The following is a 13496-nucleotide window of genomic DNA, read 5'->3' on the forward strand; positions in this document are numbered from 1 at the left end:
CGGCAGTTGGAAATGAAGAGGTCGAGGGCAGGTAATAGGCCAGCGCGGGGTGTCCAGGTGGATGCAGTGTGTTGGAGGTGGGCGAAGGGGTCCTCGGAAGGTGGGCGGGAATCCTGATTGTGAAATTAAGCTCGGAGGCGGAGGTAGAGTGGAATGCCAGCGTGAGGGTAAGGCTGATCAGGGATAGTGGAGGGAACTTGTGCTTGGAGTCAGAGGAGATAGCGGAGGTCTTTAATGAATACTTTGCTTTAGTATTCACTACTGAGAGGGACCTTGACATTTGTGAGGACAGCAAGAAACAAACTGATAGGCTTGAACAGGTTGATGTTAAGGAGGAAGATATGCTGGAAATTTCAAAACACATGAGGATAGGCAAGTCTTCTGGGCCAGACAGGATACACCCAAGGTTACTACAGGAAGTGAGGGAAGAGACTGCTGCACCTTTGTGTCCACACTGTCCACTGGAGTAGTACCAGACGATTGAAGAGTGGCAAATGTTATTCCCTTGTTCAAGAAAGGGAATAGGGAAAACCCTGGGAATTACAGACCAGTCAGTCTTACATCTATAGTGGGCAAATTATTGGAAAGAATTTTGAGACAGGATTTACAATTACCATAGCTTGATTAGAAACAGTCCCTTTCAGGTCATGCCTCACAAACCTTACTGAACTCTTTGAGGATGGGGCAAAACACATGGATGAAGGATAGCAGTGGACGTGGTGATTTTAGCAAGGTGTTTAATAAGGTTCCCCATGGTAGGTTCATTCAGGAAGTAAGGAGGCATGGGATACAGGGAAATCTGGTTGTCTGGATACTGAATTGGCTAGCCCATAGAAGACAAAGGGTGGTAGTTGATGGAAAATATTCAGCCTGGAGCTTAGTGCCAGTGGTATTCCACAACGATCCGTTCTGGGACCTCTGCTCTTTGTGATTTTTATAAATGACTTGGATGAGGTAGTGAAAGAGTGAATTAGTAAGTTTGCAGTTGACATGAAGGGTGGAGGAGTGGTGGATAGTGTTGAGGGCTGTTGTAGGTTGCAACGAGACATTGACAGGAATACAGAACTCAGCTGATAAGTGGCAGATGGAGGTCAACCTGAAAAAGCGTGAAGTGATTCATTTTGGAAGGTCGAATTTGAATGCAGAATATTGGGTTAAAGGCAGGATTCTTGGCAGTGTGATGGAACAGAGGGATCTTGGAGTCCATGTCCATAGATCCTTCAAAATTGCCACCCAAGTTCACACACAATTGTTAAGGCGAATGATGCGTTGGCTTTCATTAGCAGGGGGATTGAGTTTAAGAGCCACAAGTTTATACTCTATCGAGCTCTAGTTAGACCATACTTGGAATATGGTGTTCAATTCTGGTCGCCTCATTATAGGAAGGATATGGAAGCTTTAGAGAGGGTGCAAAGGAGATTTACCAGGATGCTGCCTGGACCGGAGGGCATGTCTTATGAACCAAGGTTGAGGGAGCTAGGACTTTTCTCATTAGAGCGAAGGAGGACGTGAGATGACTTGATCGAGGTGTACGAGATGATGAGAGGCATAGATACTGTGGATAGCCAAAGACTTTTTGCCACAGCAGAAATGTCTATCATGAGGGGGCATAATTTTAAGGTAATTGGAGGAAGGTTTAGGGGAGATGAGAGGTAGGTTCATTACAGAGTGTGGTGGGTGCATGGAATGCACTGCCAGAGATGGTAGTAGTCGGATACATTAGGGACACTTGAGTGACTCTTGGAAAGGCACATGGATAATAGTAAAATGAAGGGTTTGGAGGTTAGTTTGATCTTAGAGTAGGATTAAAAGTCAGCATAGCATCGAGGGCCAAAGGGCCTGTACTGACCTATGTTCTAAAGCTATTGACGGTCATTGGAATTCTGGCTTCACAGGACATTCCGACAGGAACTGTACATATGACAGTTTAGGCCTTCACTGAAACTATGCCAAATGTACTGCATATGACATTTTCCCGATGACTGCTCATGTTATTTGCTATTTCTACCAGTCTGTGGCACTGGTAAACTTTGTTTGAGGCAGTTCACTGCCACCAATCCTCCCTTGTCTACAGCCTATCTAGTGATTAGTGGTAGAGGATACTACCACTAGATAAGACCCTGGGTCGGACGGGATTTATCCATGGATCCTCTGGGAAGCCAGGGAGGAGATTACAGAGCCTTTGGCTTTGATCTTTATATTGTCATTATTGACAGGAGTAGTGCCAGAACACTGGAGGATAGCAAATATTGTTCATTTGTTTAAGAAGGGGAGTCAGGACAACCCTGGAAATTATAGGCCAGTGAGCCTTACTTCAGTTGTGGGTAAGGTGTAGGAAAAGGTTATAAGAGATAGGTTTTACAATCATCTGGAAAGGAATAATTTGATTAAGGATAGTCAACACAGTTTGGTGAAGGGTAGGTTGTGCCTCACTAACCTTATTGAGTTCTTAGGGAAGGTTACAAGACAGGTGGATGTAAGTAAAGCGTTTGATGTAGTGTATATGGACTTCAGTAAGGTGCTTGATAAGGTCCCACATGGTAGGTGATTGCACAAAATATGGAGTTTCAGGACTGAAGGTGATTTAGTGGTTTGGATCAGAAATTGGCTAGCTGAAAGACAGAGGGTGGTGGTTGATGGGAAATGTTCAGCCTGGAATCCAGTTACCGTTGGTGTGCCGCAAGGATTGGTTTTGGGGCTACTGCTGATTGTCATTTTTATAAATGATCTGGATGTCTGTGTAGAAGGATGGGTTAGTAAATTTGCAGATGACACTAAGGTAGACAGAGTTGTGGATAGTGCTGAAAGATATTGTGGGTTACAAAGGGACATAGATAATATGCAGAGCTGGACTGAGAAGTGGCAAATGGAGTTTAATGTGGAAAAGTGTGAGGTAGTTCACTTTGGAAGGAGTAACAGGAATGCAGAGTACTGGGCTAATGGTAAAATTCTTGGTAGTGTAGATGAACAGAGAGATCAGAGTGTCCTGGTGCATAAATCCCTGAAAGTTGCCACCCAGGTTGATAGAATTGTTAAGAAGGCATATTGTGTATTGGCGTTTATTGGTCGGGGGGGGGTCGAGTTCCAGAGCCACAAGGTCATGCTTCAGCTGTACAGGACACTGGTAAGGCCATACCTGGAGTATTGCGCGCAGTTCTGGTCACCATATTATAGGAAGGAGGTAGAAGCTTTGGAAAGGGTTCAGAGGAGATTTACTAGGATGTTGCCTGCTTTGGAAGGAAAGTCTTACAAGGAAAGGCTGAGGGAACTGAGGATGTTTTCATTGGAGTAGAAGTTTGAGAGGTGACTTAATCGAGACGTACAAGATAATCAGAGGGTTAGAAAGGACGGACAGCGAGAGCCTTTTTCCTCAGATGGTGAAGACTAACATGAGGGGATATAGCTTTAACTTGACTCAGTAGTAGGGGCGTGGAACGACCTGCCTACAACAGCAATAGACTCGCTGTCATTAAAGGCATTTAAATGGGCATTGGACGTACATATGGATAATAATGGAACGGTGTAATTTAGATGGGCAGCAGATTATTTTCACAGGTCGGCACAACATCAAGGGCCGAAGGGCCTGTACTGCACTGTAACGTTTTATGTTCTGTGTTCTATGATACACCATTGTGCAGCATGTAGAGGAGAAAACATGAAGGTTTATTGCATGATAGCAGTAAGCACAACTACATTTGGCTGGACATAACACAATGCCTTACTCCCAATTTCTCTACCTCTGCCACATTTTTCCCAGGAGCAGCAATTCTATTCCATGACATCCCAGATGGCCTCCTATTTTAAGGACTGCAATTTCCCCTCCCACGTGATCAACAACACCCTCTAGCATATCTCCTACACTTCCTACACTCCTGCCATTGAACCCCAACCACAACAAGGATAGAACCGCCCTGGTCCTACCTTCCACCCCACTAATCTCTGGATACAGTACATTATACTCTGCCATTTCCGCCAACTAGAATCAGAATCTACCACCAGAGATGCATTTTCCCACATCATCTACTGTGTCCATTGCTCTTGATGTGGTCTCCTCTACAGGATGGAGACAGAACGCCAACTTGTGAAGTGTTTCAGGGAATATCTCGAGTATGCATGCACTCAACAATCCCTCTGTCCTGTGGCAGACCACTTCAACCTCCCCCTCCCACTCCACCCAAAGACATGCAAATCCTGGGCCTCCTCCACTGCCAAATCCAGCCTGGAGAAAGAACACCTCATCTTCTGCCTTGGGACTCTTCAACCACACAGCAACAACGTTGACTCCATTAGTTTCCTCATCCCAGATCCAACCCTCCACCTCAGCACTGCCCTCTTGACCTGTCCATCTTCCTTCTCACCTTTCCAGTTCACCCTCCCCACTGACATATTCCTATCATCCCCCAGCTGCATCCATCTTTTACCTTCCCAGCTACCTTTCCCCCAGCCCCACCCCAACGTCCACATTCCTGATGAAGGGATTATGCCCAAAACGTCGATTCTCCTGCTCCTCGGATGCTGCCAGACCTGCTGTGCTATCCCAGCACCACACTTTGACTCTGACTCTCCCGCATCTGCAGTCCTCACTTTTTCTCAATTACTAGGGTAAGCTAATGCAGGTATATCTGCTGGTTCCAAAAACTACTGTTGAGTTCCTCGACCAACATCGATAAAACATTCTGGTCATCAACTGGCTACAGTTTGTTGCCAAGCACAAATTGCTACTCTGTTTCCTACGATAGCTAGCCATCAAAACATGATTGGGCTATAAAAAGAGCGTTAGGATGTCCTGAGATTGTTACATAAGCTATATTTCACCTTTTCTATTTACTGACTGACATGCAGCACCCTGGTGATTAAGTGCTACAAGCAAGCTTTTCAGCCACTGACAACACTATGCCAATGGAGAGTCAGACTGGAGGTTATACTCCAGAATTTGGGACAACTTTGATACAACTATGGACAGTAGACAATGAAGAATGAGTTCTTCATTAAAATAAAATGCAATAAACTTTGCTCTGCAGTTGCTGCAGTTTTTTGCTTAGTCAGAGATACATTGTTGGAGGAAACTGTTCAACACTAACGACCATGTCTGTATTAGAATGAAAAATTAAACTGTCCCCATTGAGAAAATGTTTCAAATCTAATCACATAGTTGTTCATAAAGGATTCAAAATCATTCATCTGTTCAAACATCATGGGTTGCTGTGCCTTTCATTATACCTTCAGGATGAATTATATGTTCATAAGCTATGTCAATTGAGTTTATGGTATCTATCAACAATTAACAATGCATCTCTGAAGAGTAGCTCAATTCTAAAACTTGAACATAAAAAAATAATTACAGCAAACAAAAACTGAAGAGACATTAAGGATAGATATATTGCAATTGTAAATAACAATTCAATTAACTGTAAGACAGGATGGGTCAACTTATGCTGGCCTATTACTATCCAGTAATTTGCACATTCTAGTTAATAATTGTTTAATTATACATTCATTTAAAATGCTTGTAATGTGAATTTGAATGATCTTGTTGCAGAAAATATGCAGTAGCTGTCCACTTACTTCCAATAGGAAATGATCGTGTTGACAAAGATGACTGTCTTTCGGAATCAATGGCTTGGAATGGCCCCCAGATCTCGGGTTGATCAATGACAGCTTTAAGATATGAACAAAGTTAGCCAGAAAATTCTCACTGGTCATAAATACACTGAATAAGCTGTATGTTTTATAATCAATAGATTGCACCAGAAGTCATGTGTCACAAGCTGTATTGATCACAACTGTGAAGCCAGAACTATACCAAATGCCTTACTGAAGTTTGCAGGGTCACTGGGAGGATTACTCAGGTTTGGTCACTCAGCTGTCTATATCTATTGGATTGTTTGGTGCTCAGCCACCCAGGTGAGGAACATTAGCACTGAACAAAGACCAATGCCTAACATTTTAACATATCTTGGAAGTGGTAGCATTCAGACCATTTACACATAACTGACTAGCAAGACAAGCATAGGTCTTAGTAAAGGCTGGTGGCTCCTCTATTTGCTTGGTGTATTAGATGTCACACAAACAATAAGTTTTTAAACACTTCATTGGAATTTTCATGTTGCACTCTTGAATTCACACAGTTCCCAACTATGCATAAATGACCTTGGACTGTGCACGTCTGCATTATTTACTGTGATGGAACCAGGTTTTGAACATCATAATTACATGTCAGAAAAATACAAATAAGATGAAAACATATGAGAGAGAAAAAATATTTATCTCTAATCACATGTAATCTTGACTCTGCACACCACTTCATATCCATGCTCTGTATTACAGCATCAGATTTTAACTTCATCTTCATGATTTTATCTATTATTTATTTGGAAAGCTGTACTTTCCATCCTCAAAGCTGTTCTCTCATGATTGATATCAAGGACTTGCAACTTTTGTTTTTAATCCTTGCACCCTCAGTAGAAGTCAGTGTTGATAAATCTGTCTGAACTACATGAAGGAAAACTCCAACAAGGACATATCAAGCTAAAAATGTCAAATATTAACTAAACGCTCTGTATGATGGAAGTGAAAGCTGAACAATAAAGTTTTTTCGCAATCTAGAAGGACAACGTGCAGTGCATTAAGAAGATATGGCATGCAATAACGTACATACGTTATCACACCCTGCACAGGCATACATTTATTGTTGGTTCAGGCATTGTATGTCATGTACCTTCTGATTTTATGCCTTCAAAAGCAGACTCCAATGGTGGGCCAAAGAGTGGAATCAGAGATGCTGTATCCTCTGACCCCTTCTTACTACTAAGAGAAGAGAAAAAAAGAAATGAGAAAGAAGGAAAAATTAATTAGACATGAATAAACAAGTTAAAAGCAAATGAGAATTGCTACATCTTGGTCTGACAAAATCAGGGTTTCTTATTAATCTTTTGTAAAGGAGAACAGGGCTAGACACTGTCCTGCGGAATCTTTAGACTCACTACACCTGGGGATGATGGTCTTAAGAATGAAGTCATTCAGAGCGTTGGTTGATTACTTGGACAGAAATAGTGTCCAAGGGTATGTGAAAAAGCAAGAGATTGGCACTAGGTAATGATGCTTAATTGAAGAGCCGGTGTGGGGACAATGCAATGAATGGCTTTCTTTTGCACTGTAACAATTCTGTGATTGATTCAGTGATTGAACTGTGAGCCAGAATATACAGTTGTCAAGACATCTGCCTTGGAGAAAGAGATATATAAAACTACATGAAACATATTCCTTAAGTCTTTCAGTTCTAACCGAAACTTTCACCTGCTGCTTGGGTAAACATGGTTATTTTGAGCTTTGTGTGTTCCTGAAATTGGAAGACAGAAGCTGAAACAGTATTAAATCCTAGCTCCAATAAGATACTGTCACCATGAACAGAAAGGCAGAGAAATGCTGCGTAGCAGTTTCAATGGTCATGTAAGCAGGGGCACGAGCAGTAGGCAAAATCGTTAAGATAGGAAGCTTCAAATCATTTTTCAATTATTGTACTAAGGACGTTAATCAGAACAGTAAGCCAGACTGTTTATTCATATTATCTTATGTTGCAAATCAAAAAAAGTACTTTTTTTACATTTGACTATTTGAGTTGTAGACCAACTTTTGACTGGGTGATAGTTGACAAAAATATTTTCTAAATTCGTTCATTTCACGTTGTTTAGATGGAATAATATGAACAAAAATGACTAGACTTACAACATTAATGCCTTTAACTGTGGATTATAAGCAAGATTGAAAGTGGCAAGAAAAGGAAAAGGAAAAGACTTGAAGAGGAATAGTAGAATATTTCAATCATATCTCGCACTATTTGATTTATGTTGTTCTTGGGATCAGGTCCTATAATTTACAACATATTTTGTCATTTATAGGCTCACTAAACATTTATAGTTAATAGCAAGCTAACAAGTGCTGAGCAACACAATAGCAAAACTATCAGTGGGATAAGACTCTGTGACAAATAATGGCCTCACGGTCACGACACCATTTTATTTGTTATCTAGCTTCAACAGATAAAAACATTTCCAAGATTGACTGGATTGATTGAAAATAGTAGTGACCTTTCGGTTTTGCGGCATCCAATACACAAAGTGTTGACAAAGCGCCCAGCTTGTAAGGAGTAGGGGATTCAATCTAAAATTTCCCCAAAGATAAAAGCTTGAATATGCTGGACTAAACATGCCTGGGATTAATATAATGATGGCAAAGTTAAGTTGCAAACACAATGGGGTGAAACATAGCATAGAACTTTGATGTTACATTGTATGTACTGAGAATGCACCGACTTCTACTCCCTTCCTTATCATAATTATTAAATGAATTTAAAAAACCTGAGAAAATGCAAAAAATAAATTAATTTATTTAAAATTGTGACAAACTTAGTGATGGGTCAAATGGCCTACCTGTTCCTACATCTTATAGTAGAATGAAAGTCAGTGGTTGGAAATGTTGGCTGAAATTTAATCCTACCAACTGGGACTCACTTTGATGGTTGGAAAATTAGTCTCTTCCTCATGTTGCATTTATGGGAAGGCTCAATAAAACCTCTGACATTTAGCTGTCCAGAGCTATATCTTCTACTCAGGCAAGCTCCCAGCAGGGTGAAAGCCTACCCTGAGAACAGCTTACCAAAGCCAGCAGCAAAACAAAGAGCAATGGCTGTGACTGGTAACATCTCAAGGTCCAGTGATGAATCACTGCTGAATCACTGGACACAGGTGAGCAAGATGAAATGTGGGTTGTAGGGAAGAGGTCACCTGAGAGGGATGGGAACGGAGCTGGCAGAGGAATGATTTTCAAAACAGCCATCTGTCCTGAAGTTGAATACCACGATTGGGCACTGATTACCTGTCAATGAGGCTCCCCTCCTACCCCCCCCACCCCCCCAAGTGAGGCCAATCTCTTTGAACCTATTGCTGAACTTCAGTGGGTTCAGAAATAATTGGTGGCAACTGAACTATTAAACAGCCTTAGTGATATCCCAATACCAGTGTGTGGGATTTCTGAATTGGGCCTGTCCTGCCCCACTTGATGGTGGATAGTTTTAACAATACCACAAATGTCATACCAGAAATCTGATGAGGATATACCCAGGCAATACAGTTACACCACCAACCCAACCTTCATGCCTCCTTCTGCACACTCCTTATATACTGCATAAGCTGCTGAATATTTCTAACATTTTCTGCTTTTATTCAATGAAAAAAAATTCTTCAGCAGGTTTCTAGGGGAAGAAAATGTACTTGGTTCTATCACTAGTACTTCCTAGACAGATCCAGGGGAATAAACGATCATTTATACCAACCCGACAACTTCTGAAGTGGGTGTTGACCGTCTTGGTCGAGCTATTTCTTCACCTGCACAAAAAACAATTCATTTTCACCATGCAAAGAATTTAGAGTAAAACATTAAAACATAAATGATTATAACTTATCTGTGTTAAGTATTCAAATTTCTTTGATGCCACACATTAATGTGAAGGTGTTGGTTGTTGGACTGGGGTGGGCAAAGTTAAAAATCTCACAATACCAGGTTATAGTCCAACAGGTAGCTGACAAAGGAACAGCGCTCCAAAAACTGGTACTTCCAAATAAACTTGTTGAACTATAATCTGGTGTACACCATACATTAAATAATTTCTCAAAGTTTAATAAGTAAAGATAAAATTTAATTCTGTAATAACTCAATACATAGTAACCTGGGTTCACTTAAAAAGCAAGCTTTTATGCACTAATAAAGTCTTAAACAGCACTAAGTAATGAAGAAAATCAAGATTTGTTATCTGATGTCATGTATCTCTGACCTCTAGTCTCTGATCCCTCTCTCCCTTTGTAATGTTTGTACTGATACAATGAGTTAGAAACAATCATTGCTTATACAGCCATATAGTCATAGAGGCATACAGCAGGGAAAGAGGCCTTTTGGCTCAACTCGTCCATGCTGACCAGGTTTCCTAAACTGAACTCATCCCTTTTTCCTGCATTTGGCCCATATCCCTCGAAATCTTTCCTATCCATGTACCTGTCCAAATGACTTTTAAATGTTCTAATTGTAATTGCCTCTACCACTTCCTCTGGCAGCTTGTTACATAAATGCACGACCCTCTGTTTGAAAACGTTGTCCTTTAGGTCCCTTTTAAATCTTTCCACCTCACCTTAAACCTATGCCTTCGAGCTTTGCATTCCCCTATACTGGGGAAAAGGCTTTGGCTATTCACCTTATCCATGCCCCTCATGATTTTATAAATCTCCATAAAGTCACCCTTTAGCCTCCGACACATCAGGGGAAAAAGTCCCAGCCTATCCAAACTCTCCTTATAAGTGAGACCTTTCAGTCTTGGTAATATCCTTGTCAATCTTTCTTGGACTCTTTCCAGTTTAATAAGATCCTCCCTACAGCAGGGTGACTATAATTGTATGCAGTACTCCAAATGAGACATACCCAATGTCTTATACTGTAACAGGACGTTCCAAATTCTGTACTCAATGCTGTGACCGATGAAGGCAAGTGTCTCAGATGCCTTCTTCACCACCCTTTCTACCTGTGATGCTACTTTGAAGGAAATATGTACCTATACCCTAGGTCTCTCTATTCCCTTAGATATTCCATTTTGTGGTCCTCCTAAAGCTGCCAAGGAGGCATCAGATATGCTGTTCCTCTTAACATTGGGATTGGAGATTTCACAACTTCTAACTTACTAACTTAGTGGCTTACCTCTCATCTATGGGTTTTTTAAAAAAAAAAAAAATCACAGCTGAGTGTCTCCTTTTCACCAAAGTGCATTTATGGAATTTTGCCTTTCCTTTCACTACAAACACTTCTGCTATACTGTTAACTCTTCATTTTTGTTTATTAATGACAATGATAACAACAACTTACTGGATAAATTCCTTTTGATAACTGCCTGGAGAGAAATAGAAAACATATTAATTTATGGGATTTAAAATAAAAGCAAAGACAGACCGGTCTGGCTATATGATGCCAATTTTGTGCCAGTTACAGAGATAAATAGAATAAATTCTCAGGGTTTCATCTGTGTTCTGACAGAAGGAATTTGGGTTTAGGATTTGGGTGAAATTTCCCCGTGCTTTTGAAGAAGTGCTTTCTTTGATAGCCTTACCAAAGGTAATGTGCTTTTCTCCTGTGAGTTCATGTCCCACTATTGGACACTCAAAGACATAGTCTACACTGCCAGCTCAATGCAGTATTGAGGGAGTGTTACCCTATCAGATATGCCACTTCTTGGTTGGGATGTTAAACGGAGGCCTAACCTCTTTCTCAAACGTGTTAAAAAAATCTCATGACACTATTCAACAAAGAGCAGAGGAATTCTCTTTGGTGCCCAATATTTATGTCAATCAAAAATTCTAAAACTGTTTATTTGGTCATTTCTTGCTTGCTATTTCGGGGAACCACGCTCTATGGAAACTGACTGCTTCATCCCCTACCTCACAACGCAACAGTGACTATGACGTGGATATGCCAGTGTTGGACTGGGATGGACAAAGTCAGAAGTGACACAATACCAGGTTATAGTCCGTAAAGGTTATTTAAAATCACAAGCTTTCAAAGCACCGCTCCTTCATCAGGTGATGTGGAGAAACTGCAACAGCAGAGCCAGACCAGTCAATTTGCATGAATAACCTCAAATTATAAAAGGTCCTATATAAATGCAAGCTATTTCTTCTACTATCTGGATAGAAAATGCATCAGGACGCCTGCTTATCAGATTACGTGCACCATCAAGTGGGTCAGTTGGCCTGGATTGTTCACCCTTACCTTATTCACTAGTGCAAGTTGAGGACATGACAGTCTGTTGACAAGAATGGCCACCTGGCTTAGGAACAGGGGTGGAGATGATAGAGTCCATGGAAACAACAAGATTATCAATTTGTGGAGAAGAGGCTGAAACTTTTCAAAAAGAATCCCTCAGATTAGCCTTTAAACTAGAACTGAATTTGCAATCTGAACTCCAGAGACAAAACTTCAGTTGACAATAGGTTTAGAATCTCATTGAGGCTCCATGTGCAATAGCTACAGCAGAGGTGATTATTTATTGGGTCTGGCATGGGGTGAGAGGATGTAGGAAGAATGGGAGGGAGACATAAAGGAGTTGGTCAACCCTCAATTAGTTTTGCGATGATTTCTATCTCATTCTTGGCCTAACTTCCAGAATTGCCAATACAGTCCCCAATTCTTCAAATTGTAATTGTACCTTAGCCTGGCAAGACTAATCGAATCTCACTTGTGTATTTTCAGGACTGAAAAGAGAGCAAAAAAAAAAAATCTTTGTTGAATAGAGTCTCAAATGTTTGATTTGATTATCGTATGTACCTGTACAGAAAAAGCTGGAACATTCAACTTCCCATCAAGGATATTTTTCAGGCTTAACATAGGCTAACATGAACATGTGGTCAGGTAGAAATTAGAAGACAAACAGTCCAAAAATGTATTCAAATTATTTTTGATTTTGTCTCTTTCAGTAAGTCTACATTTTGAAGTGATTTTCTGTGGATTGCCTTGAACAAGTTAGCAGTTCCTTATGAATCAACAAAGATTTTCTCCATTTACAACATAAAAGATTCAGAACAAAAGACTAAAATCATAAATTATATGTTCAAGGCTCACACTGACACAAGGTGGTAATTTTGATTTTGGGTGGTCACGTAAAAGATTTCACATTGATTCTGTTATACAATGCAGACATTTTTTCCTTCCGAACAAGCACTGCAATTATTCAGGTAAAGGTTCATGACCAGTTCATTGGAGAAATTAAAATGGGTAATAATTGCAACATTGTCAGCATTGCTCTCATCCTGAGAAGAAATGAAAAGAACTCTAACGAACAGAAAATAAATTATTTTCCCTTATAAATGAACAAGAGGTTGTCGCAAGGTAATTGTAGAGAAAAGGGTTGAGAACTCAAAAGATTCATCAACTCCTCTTCCAATTAAAAATCCTTAAAATACATATTTTTGACAATATCAAGTGATATTGGTTGTCATACAGATATGTGACTGTTTGTTTAAACTCCTGAATAACTGCAGGCCATCAGTTTAGTCATTTGTAATAAAATTATTATTTTAAAGTGGTTTGAAATTATACATACTCTTTGGCAGAACAATATAAATTATACGTTGGTAGGCAGTACAATGTGGTAAGAACATGAGAAGAATCTAAATAGCATTAATTTCTGTTGAGTTTTTAGTTGCTCTGCATAAGTTGCAGTCCAAAGCAATAAACATAATATGATTGAAAACCCCTTCTCCCAACGTACCAAATGATTTCAGAATGAACAAAAACTGAAGCATTCTAAATATACAAATCACAACAAACAGGGATACTCACTGGACTGCGCCTCTGTGATCGGCAAAAGGGAAGAGAGAAGAGATACCTGGTCAGAGAGTGATAGATTTGTGAACAACCCTTTCATTGTTAAAAGGTTAAAGTGCACATGAGTTTAATCATCA

At 40.3% G+C, this 13496-nt stretch overlaps 1 protein-coding gene across 10 annotated transcripts in view; it reads right to left on the reverse strand.

Annotated features, from left to right (window-relative positions):
• sgip1a (SH3GL interacting endocytic adaptor 1a) overlaps window positions 1–13496 on the reverse strand; it is a 228792-nt gene that overhangs the window by 73159 nt on the left and 142137 nt on the right. For 6 of the 10 annotated variants that reach the window (XM_043699418.1, XM_043699417.1, XM_043699414.1 and 3 more), the window contains 5 exons: window positions 13375–13386; window positions 10906–10930; window positions 9332–9383; window positions 6719–6807; window positions 5566–5658 (listed from right to left, as the gene is read on the reverse strand). In XM_043699418.1, coding sequence (XP_043555353.1) covers window positions 5566–5658; window positions 6719–6807; window positions 9332–9383; window positions 10906–10930; window positions 13375–13386 — 271 coding nt within the window. The remainder of the gene's footprint in view (window positions 1–5565; window positions 5659–6718; window positions 6808–9331; window positions 9384–10905; window positions 10931–13374; window positions 13387–13496) is intronic. The other 4 variants (XM_043699420.1, XM_043699419.1, XM_043699421.1 and 1 more) reach the window with 1 other exon arrangement.

This window comes from Chiloscyllium plagiosum, chromosome 11 (assembly GCF_004010195.1).
Source record: "Chiloscyllium plagiosum isolate BGI_BamShark_2017 chromosome 11, ASM401019v2, whole genome shotgun sequence".
In the NCBI taxonomy this organism is placed as follows: domain Eukaryota; kingdom Metazoa; phylum Chordata; class Chondrichthyes; order Orectolobiformes; family Hemiscylliidae; genus Chiloscyllium; species Chiloscyllium plagiosum.